Genomic DNA, 16,757 nt, shown 5'->3' on the forward strand with positions numbered 1-16,757 from the left:
TTTTCCAGCCCACTTACATATATCCTATTTAGTAATCAGGAAGTTAAGCTAGTGTGAATGCACATGTGAAAATCCACCAGAAAAATAATCTGGGTGCATGCTTTGTTGCTGCTTTAATCAAGTACCTTATTTAAATATTACATACTCAGATAGATTTAACTAACATTTATTGAGCAACCTACTATCTATCAGGCACTCTTCTCCTCAAACCACCTCACAGCAACCCACTGAAGTTGGAAAATATATATATCCAGTGTATCAATCAGAAGTGTATAACATTAAAAAGATTAAAAGTAAGTAGAAACTTAAATTTATTGGTAAACGGTTTCTTCAGGACAGGATATATATTTGCAGGGGGCTGGGCATTATCCAGTTGAAATATTTATTATTTTAGAAAATCAGTCTTTTTTGAATAATCAAAGAAGGAGATCTATGGTCTGGATTAATTATAATTAGTTATAATTAAATTCTAACCTTTGGATTTTGAAATTGTTTCCCCCCATTAATTCAAGCTTAATGTAGTGAAAGTATATATGTGATTGAATATCTACTTTTAAACTAATGCTATTTAAAATTTTTTACATGTCCTTTTTTGTTGTTATTGAACAATATCCAATTAATCAGATAATTTTTAAGTGTCTGCTGCCCTACGTGACATGGCAGAGAATATAATTATCATAAGGTATAGTTTCTACCTGTAAGAAGCTAATAATTAAATGTGGAGAAAGAAATATATATCTTTAACTAATACTGATCAGAATAGTTAAGTTCCATTAGAAAATATACTGTGTTCACAGAAAGAACTGTCATCTAGTTGAAGGGTCAGGGAAAACTCCATGAAGGAAGTGGCATTTGAGCTACTTTTGAGGGACTTTGAGAAATTGTTTGAGAGATGAGGGTCTGTGCCAGTGATGATGAACAGCATAAGTAAAAGCAAAAGAGACAACACAAGTCATTGATGAATAATGGCTGTAAAGCTGAGATATTAATCACTTGACAAAGTCTTATGAGGGTTAAATGAATTAATGTGTGCTGAAGTATTTTGTAAATAGAAAAGTTCTGTATAAATGTAATACATTATTATTGGTTTGTCAGTATATGTTACATGGAGGAGAATGGTCAGAGATCTGATTAAAACACATTGACTAGCACTAGCGCTTATAAACATTTATTGAATGAAAGTGAATTATTTAATCTTCACAATGAACTTATGAAATAGACACTATTATCCTCATTTTATAGATGAAGAAATCAAGGCTCAAAAAGGTGCTCAGTATCTCAGGTAGGAAGTGTCAGAGGCAGGACTTGAACCCATGCTTGTCTGACTCCAGAGCTGTGGTCTTGATCCCTATTCATTATTGAAATTGAGAGGGTAGTGTATCTATCAGTTGACGCACTAAATGTCTATAGAAAGCTTACCATATGACAGGCATTACGGTAGTTGCTATATTTCAGTGGTGAATAGGAGCTCAGCATTCCTTGTAACTTGAGGTCTAATAAAGACCTATATGCAGTTGTACTGCATAGTGACAAAAGTAATGAGTACAAAATGTAATGGAACCATATGGGGCACTTACCAAGATGAGGTATTGGGGTTTTGAGTGTGGGGTAGTTAAAATTTTCCTAGAGCATGTATAAGCTGAGATTTAAAGGTCCAGAATTAGCTGGACTAAAATGATGGGAGGAATAATGTTCTAGGAGAAGAGAATAGCGTCTTTAAAGATTAAGATGTAAGAAGTCCTAATAAATTATAGCTGCAACATGGAGTGTGAGTCAGGGAATATTGTAACAAGTAGTGAAGAGTTTAAGCAGTGCATAGAGTTCTCAGGGCCTTGCAAACCTGTTCAAAACTTGGACCTTATTTACAGGGTAATGGGAACACATTAGAGAAATGATATAATCAGATCTGCATTTTAGAGGAATTAGTGTGGTTGCATTATGGTGAATAGATTGTAGGGATCAGTCAAGATTGGAGGCAGGGTAACTTCTTAGGAGTCTGTATCAGGAATCTATATGAGTGAGGGTGGTGATTTAGCAGAGGGGATGATCCAGAGATGTGAGCGGAGATAGAGAAAAGAGAATTGGGAGGATTTAGGATTTGAAAGCATGTGGGAATGTGGGGGAAGAAGGAGTCTTGGCTGATGCGTAGGTTCCCGGCTGTGGCATCTGGGCCATTCATCGTTCTGAGACAAAGAGCAAGGAGCAGCAGCAAATTTGACAGGCAAGATTATAAGTTACATTGTGAACTTGCAAAATTAGCATCACCTGTGATACACCTGCATGACTATTCAGAGAGGCAGTTCAGACTTCGAAGTCCTAGTAAGGGAAATAACTAGATCTGAATTACACGTCTGGAAGTCATTAGTTAGTATACACCAAATTAAAGCTGTAGGAGTGGATGGCATTTCTCAAAAGAGAGAATGAAAGGAGAATAGGGCCGAGGTGGAACTCTGTGGAGACCATCATTTAAGGATGGTCAGAGGTAGTGGAGCCCCCCAAAGAGACTGAGAAGGAGCAGCTAGCAAGGAAAGATAGAGAAGGGTACCATCACAAAAATTGAAGGCTGAGAGGATTTAAAGAGGGAAAGAGTGGTCAACAATGGTGAGAAATAATGTAAAATAAGGACTCATAGTGTTTACCATATGACAGGCATTACGGTAGTTGCTGTATTTCAGTGGTGAATAGGAGCTCAGCATTCCTGATATTTTTTTGATGTTGGGGAGAATAATTTTGGTGGAGTGGTAGATGTTGCAAATCGATTGCAGTAAAACGAGGACAAAATGAGAGGAATTCCGAACAGTATATAGAGAACAATTATTGATTACAGAAGAGAGGGGTAGCTGTAGGGGAATTTTCTTTTTCTGTCTCATTTTTAAATAGTAGTTGGGAGAGACTTGCTAATAGAATGCCTCTAGCAGAAAGGGAGGAGGGAGGCAACAGAAAGAAGAAGATTTCTTAGGAAGCTACAGGGGAGGGATTCTGAGCACAGAACCAGGGTCATAGATCATCTAGAAGGATCTTTTTCCATGATAATAGGAGGAAAGATCAGAGGAATATAGTTGTTGATACATTTGTTTGTTTGATTACAAAAAGTTAAGGGAGGTTTCTAAGTGACTGGTGTAGTAGGTTTGAAGAGAATGGAGGTTTAAAATTCCTGAGGAGAAATGTGGTTTGGAAGATGCAGAACGGTTAGTCATTGAGCTGCTACAAGTATGGCTGGCAATCCATCAGCTTGGAGTGGGCCCTGTTTACACAAATTTGTGATTTATTTTACCTGCAGAAGTGCTGAGTGGCTCAGGAATAGGCAGAGTGGAAGTGGAGAGTTGGATTAATATAGGGCTAGAATGTTGTCAAGCACATGTAGAAATATGGCCAGTTGGGTAAGGACATCGATGACTGGATGCAGTGATGGACTTTGAAGTCCAGTTAATTGGGGGAGGAAATGAAGAAAAGAGGAAACTGAAGAAAATGAAGAGAGACCAGAGGACTGGAAGCTTCAGTGACAAGAACAGGTGTAGTGAGAATAACTAAATGAGAAGGCTAGGCGAGGATAGGTAGTGGTGGTCAGAGAGAGGGTTGTTTGAATTTACCTTCTCATGGACTGAGCAGTTCTTGGTGATAACAAAGTCCAGGAACATTTATTTTGAACAGTAGCTAAATTCAAATGCTAGTATATGTTACCTGATGGAGGAATTAGGAAAGTAGGATGGAAGGGGGAAAAGGAGGAGGGAAGAAGGGAGGGAGGGCGAAAAGAAAGGAAGGAAAGAAGGAAAAGGGAGAGGGGAGCCACCTTCCAGAAGTCTCCTAATGATGCTCTTTAGCAGGGTTGCCTAGGACCAAGCCACGGAAATCATTGCCACATGCCTTTGCAGAACTTTAAGTGTGCCAGAATTTCCAGTGACCTAAAGCTTTCTTGTGGCCACAATGCAGGATGCTGGTATCAGGCTGGTTTATATGCTAACGGGGAATGGGGAAATAACAACAATCCTTTGTGATCGGGAGATAATCTAGGAATAGAGTGATCAGTCATGTATTTTTCATGGTTTAACTTTTATGTTTAGATGGTCCAGTGTCTTCAGAAATGGAATCCACTAGAAATGATAAAAAAGATGACCTTGGTGTAAGTATTGAAAGTGGAATTTTATCCATGTGTTCAGGAACTTTCCAGTCTCTTGGTTTACTAGAAGAGAAATTTAGCTAGCAATCTAGTTCTTGAAATAAAGCTGCTTCTCCCATTTTGACAAATATATATACTTCCTATATGCATTATAGCTGTTTCTTTTCTGGATTGTACACTATGATAAAGTACAACTTATAGACTAGAGGCTTGAGTTCATTTACTAAAGTTAACCAAGAGTTTGGATTTTCCCCCTTGAATTTTTATTTAAATGTTTTAAAGTATATTTTTGTTACTATGTTTACAATTTTTGCTTTTAGTCACTTTATGTTGAAAATATAAACAAACATACTGTTTTCAGTACATGCTTGATAAAAATATGTATGTTTCGGTACTCTTGGACTAATCTTGTGTTTTATCTTTAGCCAGAGTATTACTCTGTTTTGGTTAAAGATGTTTTCTTTTGAGTTAATATTTGTGATTGCAAAACTCTGTCTGATGTAGAAAATGGAATCTTTCTCAGGAGACTATTAAGACTATCATAGACTGCTTTCTGCCTAGGTGCTTTCTTCTAAACCTAAGATTTTCAGGAATATTATTGCAAATTTTGCCATTGTTTTAGTGACCACTGTATGTCAATTTGTTACAGAATTTAAATGTGCCTGATTCATCTTTCCCTGCTGAAAGTGAAGCAACGGGCCCTGGCTTCGTTCCTCCACCTCTTGTTCCAATCAGGGCTCCATTGTTCCCAATGGATACAAGGGGCCCATTCATGAGAAGAGGTCCTCCTTTTCCTCCACCTCCTCCAGGAAGCATGTATGGAGCTCCCCGAGATTATTTTCCACCAAGGGATTTCCTTGGCCCACCACATCCTCCATTTGCAAGTATGTTGTTGTTGTTGTTTTTTTTTTAAACTTAGTATGTGTTCTAAAAAGTAGATCAAAGATATAATTCTACTTCCTATTCATATAGTAAGTTTTTCTCACTTGTGAGTATACCATTACTCTTCCAAATTGGGAAGGCAGCCAGCCATTAGTAGACTGTAATGAGGCTTCCACATGATTCTTCCTAATGATACGGAATTATTTCTGTATTTCAGTAATCAGGAAAATCATTGGCTTTTTGCAGCAGTCTTACATTAAGACCAAAATTATTTATATCTTATCTGATTAGAAACTGGTTACTGCATCAGTTAGTAAAAATAATTACAGCTTATATTTTAGCATTAAAATTACTGGCAGAAGTATTTTTACAAGTTTTTTTTCGTAAGTAGTTCCTATGCAGTCCTACTTATTTAGAACCTAAAATATGTTTATCATGTTTAGACCAATTGTTGAATTTATTGAAATTCTTTCATAGCCTCACATAAGAAAAAAAGTTTTTACTTTTATATCTATAGATAGAACTTTAGAACTGTATATTTCTGTAGAATAAATACATAGTTAACCAAACACTAGGAGAAAGGCTAGTATATGCCTGATGTGGTATTTCTTCCCTCATTTCTCCTCTATTTTAAGGTTTAAGGTGAAATAAAATGAATTTTGGGGAATTTCAAGATAGTCTTTAATATAACTGTAAATGTTTTAGGATAATATAAAATTAGAATTGGGAATTACTGATCAAAATTTTAAGTCTGGTAAAAATTATATGACATGAAAACTTTTAAGAAAGTTTTATTATGTATTTTGAAATAATTCTTTTTAAAAAGTGTTCAGATGTTAGGTTTTCATAGGATGAAAATTGTGTCTAAAATTAATGATGTTCCCTTTAATTGTGTGCAACTGAAGAGAGTATGCTTTTTCTCAATGTTGTAAAAATTCATTTGTTAGATCAAGTAATTATTTGGGTGTCAATTTTTGAATGTAAAGATAGTTATTGTAAGTTATAAGCTAATCATTTATTAGATTTGCAGTACAGGTACTTAAAGTTAAAAAATGTCTTTTACCAATCTCTTTGAACAGTGAGAAATGTCTATTCACCGAGAGGTTTTCCTCATTACTTTCCCCCAAGAGCTGGATTTTTTCCCCCACCCCCACATCCTGAGGGTAGAAGTGAGTTCCCATCAGGGTTGATTCCACCTTCAAATGAGCCTACTACTGAGCATCCAGAACCACAACGAGAAACTTGATAATATTTTTGATCTCTCTTCAAAAATAATTTTGACTTCTCTCTCATTTTCAGTTTAAGTAACTGCTGTTACTTAAGTAATTATACTTTTGCTCAAATTGAAGCTTAATGGAATTATAATTCTCAGGATAGTATTTTGTAAATAAAGATGATTTAAATATGAAACATGAGTAAATTATTTCCATTTTATTTTATTCTAGATAGTATAATTATTTTAATTTGATTAACAAATCCACTATCACATAAACAATAATGGGAGTTTTATATGTGTAATCTTGCAGTTGGGGATGTTTTAAACTCCAAAGGCTGTGTCTTTTTGCCAAGAACTGTATTTACTATGGTTGTAGACAAATGTGAAAGTAACTTTATGCTTAATTAAATAAATTTTAATTGACTTTAAAGACTTGTTTGGTATTGATAATAATAATAAAATCAGCTAGTTTTCCATAAATATGACTCCATTAGTTAGTTTTTTACTTTTCTCAATAGCCTTGAGGCTCAAAACTAATGCTTTATATGGATTTTTCCCATTCGATTATCTTACCAAGAATGTGCCCTCTTTCTTGCAAGCAGACATGAATGACCAAAAGCAATAAATTAATACGCTCTTGAAAGTCAACATTGATTATATTTTAATTGATTAATATTTTAAAGAAAACCAGGATATTGTCTAAATGGTAATTTTTCAGAGTTTGGATCTTCTTAGTTCATTCACTAGCAGCTTGTACAGTTTTCTTTCTGGCTTGCTTTTCTCTTAATTTGCAAGATATTTACTGTTTTTAGTGGGGAATGTTGAAATTTACTTTAGGAATATTGTATTTAGACTCAATTTAATATCTTTAGAATGTTTCCTTAACCTTCTTAACCTGTTTCCTCAGGTTTGTATTCTATTACTAGTCTTCTCCCACATTAATATGATTATGAAAGGAAAGCTAAGTATAGCTAATAAGTCTTACAATACTTCTTTTTTTTTAAAGATTTTATTTCTTTGACAGAGAGAGACAGCGAGAGAGGGAACACCAGCAGGGGGAGTGGGAGAGGGAGAAGCAGGCTTCCCGCGGAGCAGGGAGCCCAGTGCGGGGCTCGATCCCACGACTCTGGGATCATGACCTGAGCTGAAGGCAGACGCTTAACGACTGAGCCACCAAGGCGCCCCAGTCTTACAATACTTCTGTTGAGAAGTTGGTTGTTTTTAGTTGTTTACTTGGAACTTTTCTTCCGTGCCAAAGGACAGAAGATTAAATATTCTTGAACAAAGCAGTCATGCACTTGTAATTGGAACACTTCCTGCCAGCATTCCGCAGATGTTCTCTGGAACACTTCTTGTGAGGTATTCCTACTCCCTCTCCATTCTTACCTCTGCCTTAGGAGAGAAGGTGAAACAGAGGGGCTTCATGAAGTGAATTGCTTGGATCAGGTATTATGTAGATTGAGGACTGTAAAATCATCATTACACTTAGTGTTTAGAAGCAGATTTTAGGGGAAATAGATTGCTTTTTTAAAGTTGGAAATTTGGAAAGTGAAAGGAAGAAGAGAAACAGAATAGTGATGTAGAGCATTCCAGTCAAGTGAAACTTTTGTTTGCCTTAGGATGCAGGAGACCTCTTTTGACTTAAAACAGAAGAAAGTAGTTGATGATTATTCTGCTTCTACAGATATGGTTCAGGGTTTACCATGAATCTATTTTAAAAAGCATCTAGCCTTATAACCTTTGCAAACTAACCAATTTTTTTTCCCCAAGTAGCAGCTACTGTGACGGAATTCGATATGAATGCTACAAAAGAGATGGTGGGTTTTTTGGTGGAATATGGGAACTCTTTGATAACTGTAGTAAGTTAAGCTTACTACATTGTATTATGTTCCTTGCTTGCAATACAGAAAAGCAGCTGAACCCAGTTCAAGAAAATCAATGGAATAATACTGGTTTGTGTAACTAGGAATTTCACAGTTATATCCAGTGGCTTAAATTATATCATCAAAACTTGGTCTTTCTCTTCTAATCTCTTAGCTCCAGTTTTCTCTTTCAGTTTCATTCCCAGATATATTATCTGTCCATATAGTTGCAGCATCTTAGATTTACATGGATGGCATATTCAGTGTTTAAAATCTCAGGAAAGGAAAGAGCCCTTATTTTGAAATTGCCAGCAAAATTCCTGGAGACGGCTCTTACTTTTCTGGCTTAGAGAAAATCCCATTTCCAAACCAGTCCCTTGTGGCTGGGGCATGGGATCAGGAGCTCTTGCCTGTGGTTGGGCAGGATAATCCCCATCTGAATTACATGGAATAAATTTTTTTAAAAGATTTTTTTAATTTATTCAACAGAGAGAGCACAAGTAGGCAGAGAGGCAGGGAGAGGGAGAAGGAGAAGCAGGCTCCCTGCTGAGCAGAGAGCCCGATGGGGCTCAATCCCAGGACCCTGGAATCATGACCTGAGCCAAAGGCAGACACTTAACCAACTGAGCCACCCAGGCGCCCCAGTGGAATAAATTTTCTGTTAGAATAAGGGTTCTGTATGGATTGCTGGGCAGGCAGAAATAATAGGGTCTATCACACACAGGAACAGTTTTACCCCTCTTAGAAAGCTAGGTGTTTTTTTGTTTGTTTGTTTTTAAGGTTTCCAAATTGCTGTATAGTACTGACTTCACCTTTGTGTGAAAAATGTAAAAAACAAAATTCATGCAGGATAAATGCGAAGCATTTTTAGATGTCAGAAATTGTTTTGGCATTAGTTCCTATGTCAAGGAACCATGGATTTTAAGTGAATGGAGCCTAGTATATGCAGCATAATATGATGTGGTTGCTAGAACAAATTGAGGATTTATATAAAATATATTCAGTATCCAAATTAGACTAAGCAGCAGTTTTTGGATAACTTTGTTCTATTCTGGATGTCATACACTAAATGGGCCTGTAGGCAGTATCAGTTTAGTAAATATTAAATGTTTTGAGGGTGTGTTTAGTTAAGAGAGATCTAAGAGCGTAGAAAGAGGAAATATCCTAGGGGGAGGGGGGATGGGATTTTAAAACTTGAGAAAGGTTTGCACTGATACAGTGGATCAGATATAAATCCTAAGGACTGATGTTTCAATGTCTAAATGGGTTTAGAGGCTTCTACACAAAGCTAGGACTCTTAAAAGAGCACTACAAACTGCACATAAAATCTTTAAAAGACTTGACAGAAGCTTCACTGTAGGGATACTTCCACTAGCCATGACTTGTGCAGGCCCATGCTTTCTATGCAAATTGAGCTCACAATAAAAAATAAGTGTGCCACTGAGGGAAAACCAGCAGACACAACAGACAGGAAAATTAGCAACCCAAATAAATGAGCAAAAGAATAATTTGAATGTGATTTTAAAGTATATTTCAAAGAGAGAAAAGAATGAATAAAAGCCTCAAAGACAGAACAGGAGAGTATAAAAAGGGCCAAGAGGTAATTGTAGAGAATCAAATAAAATGCCTAGAAATGAAAAAAGTCATTAGAAAAACAAACTCAAGGGATGATTAACAGCAGATTGGGCCTACCTAAAGTGAGAACTAAAATATAGAGCTGAGGAAATTACCAGAATGTAGTGCAGTGATAGAGGTGGAAATATGAAAGAGAGGTTGAGGGACTTGGAGGACAGAATGAAACGTCTAGTAGGAGCCTTGTATGAGTTCCAGAGGAAGAGGCAGGATGAGGGGCAACATTCAAAGAAATAGCTGAGAATTTCCCTGAATTGATCAAAGATAGAGTAAGTCCAAAGCAGAGTAATAGTATTCCTACATCTAGACATATCATTGGGAATATGTATACAATTCTAAAAGCAACCAGTGAGAAAGACATATTACCTAGAAGCAAATAATAGACTGATAATAGCCTTCTTGTCAATAATGGACAAGATTGCAGGGAGTAGATTTTTAGTTGCTGTTCAGCTTTGTTGAGTTATAAATGACAAATACTTGTAATATATTGAAAGTATACAGTGTGACAATTTGATAAATGTATACATCATGAAAGTATTCCCACCATCAACTTGATTAACACATCCTTCACCTTACCTATTTACTTTTTTGTGTTTGTGTGAAAACTCTTTTAAGTTCTACTTTTTTAGCAAATTTCAGTTATCAAATAGAGTATTTTTAAAAAAGATTTTATTTATTTAGAGAGAGTGCGTGCAGTCGCACGCATGTGAGTGGGGCGAGGGGCAGAAGGAGAAGGGAGTGAGAATCCTCAAGTAGACTCCCTGCTGAGAGCGGAGCCCTGAGGTGGACTCAGATCTCCCGACTCTGAGAGCATGACCTGAGTGGAAATCAAGAGTTAGACGCTCAACTGACTGAGCCACCCAGGCGCCCCTCCAATACAATATTATGAACTCTGCTCACCATGTTGTATATTAGATCCTCAGACCTTATTCCTCCTGAAAGTTTATACCCTTTAAACAGCCTCTTCCCATTTCCCCATCCCCCAGCCCTTGGCAATGACCATTCTACTGTTTCTGTTTTCCACTTATTTCAGTTGGCATAATGCCCTCTAGGTCCATCCAAGTTGTTGCAAATGGGAAGATTGCCTTATTTTTTAGGGCTGAAAAATATTCCATTGTATATATACCACAGTTTGTTTGTTTATTCATCTGTTGATGGACACTTAGTTTGTTTCCATGTTACAGTGTCTTGGCTATTGTAAGTAATGCTGCAATGAACATTGGAGTGCAAGTATCTCTTCAAGCTACTGATTTCATTTCCTTTGGGTATATACCCTGAAGTGGGGTTGCTAGATCATATAGTAGTTCTGCTTTTAATATTTTGAGGGACTTCCATGTTATTTTTCCATAGTGGCTATACCAGTTTACATTCCCACCAACAGTGTACAAAGTTCCCTATTACCTATATCTTCACCAGCATTTGTTACCTCTTTTTTGATAATGGATAACAGATATGAGGTGGTATCTCATTGTGGTTTTGATTTGCATTTCCCTGATTAGTGATGTTGAGCATCTTTTCATGTGTCTGTTAGCTACTTATATGTCTTCTTTGAAGAAATGTCTATTCAGATCCTCTGCCCATTTTTTAATTGGGTTATTTGTTTTTTTGCTAGTGAGTTGTAGGAGTTCCTTGTATATTTTGGATATTAACCCCTTATTAGATTGCTGGTTTGCAAATATTTTCTCTCATTCCATAAGTTGCCCTTTCATTTTGTTGATGGTTTCCTTTGCTGTGCACAAGCTTCTTTGATGTAGTTTTACTTTATTTTTACTTTTGTTGCCTTTGTTTTGGTGTCAGATCTAAAATACTGCAGGACCAGTGTGAAGGAACTTACCCCACTGTGTTTTCTTCTAGGAGTTTTATAATTTCAGGTTTATGTTCAAGTCATTAGTCCATTTTGAGTTGATTTGTATGTATGGTATAAGATAGAGGCCCAGTTTTATTCATTTGCATGTGAATATCCAGGTTTCCCAGCACCATTTATTGAAGAGACTGTCCTTTCCCCACTGTAATATTCTTGGTGCCTTTGAGGAAAATTAATAGACCATATATGGATGTGTTTATTTCTGGGTTCTTTATCCTATTCCATTGGAATATGTGTTTATTTGTATGCCAATACCATACTAATTTGATTATTATAGCTTGGTAGTATAGTTTGAAGTTAGGAAGTGTGATACTACCAGCTTTGTTCTTTCTCAAGATTCCTTTGGCCATTTGGAGTCTTTTGTGGTTCCATAGAAATTTTAGGATTTTTTTTTCTATTTCTATGGAAAATGCCATTGGAATTTTGATTAGGAATTGCATTGAGTCTGTAGATCACTTTGGGTAGTATGGACATTTTAACAACATTAATCTGAAGAAATTAGTCTGAAAAATTTGGATCTGTTAATTTGATGATCCCTTGGACTGCAAGATGTCAAAATAGTCTGTTGATTTTACTAATTTAGTAGAAAACATGATTGAGTCAGTCAACTAATAATGTGTTAACAAAAAACTACAACTTGGTCAACTAGCCTTTAAAAAATTTCCTACATTTTTTGGTCCACAAACATAGATAGCTAAGATAATGTGTGTATATATATAAATATGAATATATATATATATATATATATATATTCATATTCTCAGGTAAGTAAAGTTCTTAGCTTCCGCGAATAATTACAATTACAAGGTAGTGACTACTTTAATTTTATATTTATCCTGCCTGTCTCTTGCTAGTAGGAAGGCTAACCATATACTATACAATTTTTCTTCTTAAAAAGAAGAGTGAAATAAAATTATACGCATAGACTATATAGTGCATTTACATTTTCAGTGTCTTTTCACACATGTGTGTGCACACACACACACTTTGTACGTGCTAGACATAAATTCCTATACCTCCTGCATGAATTTTCTGTTGCTTTGTGATTCAGTAGAATTGGTGATACACACCTGCTGAAATATACCAAGGGCAGTTAACACAATTCAAGAAATATAGCAAGAATACTGATATATGGAGAGTATGGACTTTAAATTTAATGTCTATGTATTTGAAAAACTAAGTTGAAAAACTTTATTATCCGTCAAATAATAGTATAGTTGTAGTATTTAAGAGTGGTAGGAGTCGTATAATATTGGGGTCCTGTCACCTGGGTTCAAATTTTGCTCTACCACTGACTAGTTTTATGACCTTGGACAAGATACTTAACCTTTCTGTGCCTCCATTTCCTCATATGTGAAATGGGGGTGATAGGTACTACACGGTTGCTGTGAGGATTAAATAGTGTACTTTCTAGTGAAGTGGTTAAAATAATGGTTGGCACATAATCATTCAGTATACGTCAGTCATTATATTTCCTAGCTAATTTATTCAATGTTTTCTCAGAAAATTTCACTAAATTGGATATTTTTTATTAAAGCCCATTCTTTTTTTAAATTTATTTGAGAGAGAGAGAGAGAGCATGGTAGGGAGGGGCAGAGGGAGAGATCGAATCTCAAGCAGACTCTGTGCTGAGAGCGGAGCCTGATGCAGGGCGCAATCTCAATACCCTGAGATCATGACCTGAGCTGAAACCAAGAGTTGGACACTCAACTGACTGGGCCACACGGGTGCCCTTAAAGTCCATTCTTTTCAACACAAACTTTTCTTTTAACCATCTTTTGTGAAAACCTTTCTAAAAAGTATTAAATGTTCTATTAGATTGTACAGATGTTCTGAAGATAATGTATTTTCCTGTTGATTCAGGGTCATGACAAATGACATATTTTTGATCAATTATTTATCAGTCGTTTATCATGTATAAAAACTAAATGTAGGAGAAAAAATTTTAACACAGCTTTCTAAAATAAAAAATTACAGGGATACCTGGGTGGCTCAGTTGGTTAAGCGTCTGCCTTTGGCTCAGGTCATGATCCCAGGGTCTTGGGATCGAGTCCCCCATCTGGCTCCCTGGTGAGTGGAGAGCCTGCTTCCCTCTCTGCCTGCCACTCCCCCTGCTTGTTCTCTCTCTCTCTCTGACAAATAAAATCTGTAAAAAGTAAAAATAAAAAATTTTACATTTTAAATTGTATATATGTTTGTTACAGAAAATAAGCAATCAGTGAAAGACTTGTTAACATGCCCCCCATGGCCTTTACTAAAAAAAAGGTAACAGCGTGCGACTTTAAAGGTGCACTACTTAAAGGAGTTCCGTTATTGGAGAGTATATATTGAACAGTGTATTCAGAGCTGAGGCAATAAATTGATAACTGACACAATATATGAGTTTAAGGAGGAAAATGAATGATGTAAAATTTTCAAATGATCAAGAGCTTATTGCAGTTTTTAAATGGATGGGTGGAAGTAGGTACTGAATGACTTAGGGCATTTAGATCCCGTTATATACATTTTTAAAAGTGATGTTTATAGTTCATTTTAATTATAGTTAACGTTTATATATACACTATGATTATGACCAGCTTTATATGTTTAACTTAAAAATGTGCAAAGGAGTTTTTCAAAACTTCTTTAGGATTTTTAGGGCTGTGAGAACAAAGATCAAAGGTATACGGTGTTAGAGAATACATCTAGAAGTGACATTGCTGGGTTATAGGGCAGAGGCAACTTCAACTTTACAAGATGTTGCAAATTTGCTCTTTAAAGTGGATATTCAAGTTCCAACTGTCAGTGTTTCCCTCTTCCTTGTCAACACTTGGAATTATATTGCCCTCATTTTTTTAATTTTTCAGACATGAAGGATGACTCAAGTGAAAATTTATTCACCATATACCTTCCATTTTCTTTTTACAACCAGCAGCCCAGTTAGCTTGTAGATTGTACCAGAGTGATGCCCTTCCAGGCTGAGTTCTGGGGTGGCTAGGAGCCCCGGCTGGGTGCCTCCTGATGCTTTTATTTTCTTCTTGGAGCACAGCTAGAGTGGAGCCCGGTCTGACAGTGTGCCCTGCACACAGAACGGCCGTGGGCACTCACTACTCGCCTGTGAGATGCACAGGCTCCATTGTCCATCACGGGCAAGGAGTGTCTGTGAAGCTGTGAGAGAAGTGTGTCCCAGGTGTCCGAGGAGCAGGTAGGAAGCCGGGTGTGAAACCCCAGATGTAGCTGGTTGGCTTTGAGGGGCTTGGACCTGAGGGGCAGGAGGAGGGCTCCCTGCAGGCTTCTGACTGCCTTCATATAAATCAGGTATTTCTGTCTGTTGGCGGCTGATGAGTGCTCTCAGTGGTGGCTAAACTAGCAGCAGGATTACGTGTGGGAGACTACAAATTAGAGCTTCGTCATTATTTTGAAATGAAAAAATCACTTGAATTTGAAATGCACATTATAAGAAATCTCAACATTACATTTACCATTTTGTTCAGAGCTGTTACTTTTTTTTTTTTTAAGATTTTAGTTATTTGAGAGAGAGAGCACAAGTGAGGGGAGGGGCAGAGGGAGAGGGAGAAGCACACTCTCCTGAGTGGGGAGCCTGACACGGGGCTTGATCCCCGGACCCTGAGATCATGACCTGAGCCGAAGGCAGATGCTTAACCGACGGAGCCATCCAAGGCGCCCCGCTGTTAGACTTAAGTATAATTTCAGCATCATAAATTTTTGAATGGTTGTGAAAAAAAGTTTAAAAATTATCACCTATTTGTGGGGTGTTTCTCATTGGTGGCAATATTAAAAATTTGAAGAGGTTATCAGTTAAAACATTCCACAAGATTTTATTTGAAAGTTCTATACAAATTTAGTATTTCCCCTAATCTGCATTTTGTCTCATCAATTATATAATAAACAATGATTTTCCACCCTGTACAGTTTTTTTTCCAGTTTATACCAGTATGCTGTACAATATTTTCTGTAGCTGTCAGGGCACGATAAAGGTTAGGAAGCATTGGTATAGAGTAGTTTGATGGTTGGATATTATTATTCACCCCTGCTTGTGTGTTACTCCATTTGCACCATTTTGTTACTGGCTTCAAAAGGATCCCGTCTGATGCATGCCATAGCCCCTGCCAAGTTAGTTTCTGAATCCTTGTTTAGCCATAAGCACACTGTCCTTCCCAAGACCCACCCCACCAACTCCTTACCTTCTTTATTCCTAGGGTAGTGGGGGAAATGGGGAAACAGTTTTAGCTATGTAAATCTCATATAATTTAGTAAGCTATGTTTTGAAAATATTTTATTTAATACATTTGTTCAGAGAGGATCTTATGTATGTCTCTGAGCTGTTAGGTCAACAGTTAAAACTTTTAGGGAAGAATCAGAGTTTTAGATAACCAAGTCCAATCCCTCATTTTACTGATGAGGAAACTGAAGCTCAGGGGAGAGTCTGCTTATGTAGCATTAGAGCTTACAGTATAATAGATGTTGAGCCTCCCAGTTTAGTGCTTTACTATACCAACCTTCACTTGTGTACTATTCATATATGTTAGTAGACTTTCTTTTTTCATATATTTTGGGTACTGTTTTTGTATTTTAAATAATAAACATGTTGATTCATTCAAAAGAGATATGCCTAGAAAACAAGGAAGCAGTAGGTATAATGACAGTTGCTTGTGAACACTAGATTATTCCAAGGTGAGGAGGCAGTGTCTGGAAGAAGAGTGAGTGTCTGGAATGATTAAGGATAGATGAAGGAAAAGAGCCATTTTCTATCTTATAACTGATAGCTGTTTGTCTCAACAACCAAGAACAGAGATTACAAAGCCAAACTAAAGCAATATAGGGGTTTATGAACTGTTTAATACGGGCATACTGAAGTATTTTTGCATCCAGTATAGGAACTGTAAAAAGTTCTTATAGTCTATAAATTATGTTTTACCATATCAATAATGTTCTAAATGTATAATACACTTGGGTTTTGTGCTAACCAGTCTGTTTGCTTTTAAGCTTGTATTTTGCCAAAGTTAGTTAAAAAAATTAAAACCCTTCAAACTATTTAACCTAAGACTTTTTTTTTTTTAAAGATTTATTTATTTGAGAGAGAGAGAAAGCGTGTGAGCAGGGGGAGGAGGGGCAGAGGGAGAGGGAGAGAGAATCTCAAGCAGACTCCCCACTGAGCATGGAGCCCGACTTGGGGCTCAGTCT

General features: G+C 36.7%; 1 protein-coding gene across 15 annotated transcripts in view; it reads left to right on the plus strand.

The window, feature by feature from the left end:
• MIA2 (MIA SH3 domain ER export factor 2) overlaps positions 1-6,645 on the plus strand; it is a 110,521-nt gene extending 103,876 nt beyond the window's left edge. For 14 of the 15 annotated variants that reach the window (XM_078053604.1, XM_078053603.1, XM_078053605.1 and 11 more), the window contains 3 exons: positions 4,062-4,120; positions 4,767-5,001; positions 6,079-6,645. In XM_078053604.1, coding sequence (XP_077909730.1) covers positions 4,062-4,120; positions 4,767-5,001; positions 6,079-6,245 — 461 coding nt within the window. In that variant the 3' untranslated portion in view covers positions 6,246-6,645. Of the gene's footprint in view, positions 1-192; positions 294-4,061; positions 4,121-4,766; positions 5,002-6,078 lie in introns of those variants that run through there. The other variant, XM_078053606.1, reaches the window with a different exon arrangement.
• Positions 6,646-16,757: the final 10,112 nt, after the last annotated feature.

This window comes from Halichoerus grypus, chromosome 8 (genome assembly GCF_964656455.1).
Source record: "Halichoerus grypus chromosome 8, mHalGry1.hap1.1, whole genome shotgun sequence".
Lineage (NCBI taxonomy): Eukaryota > Metazoa > Chordata > Mammalia > Carnivora > Phocidae > Halichoerus > Halichoerus grypus.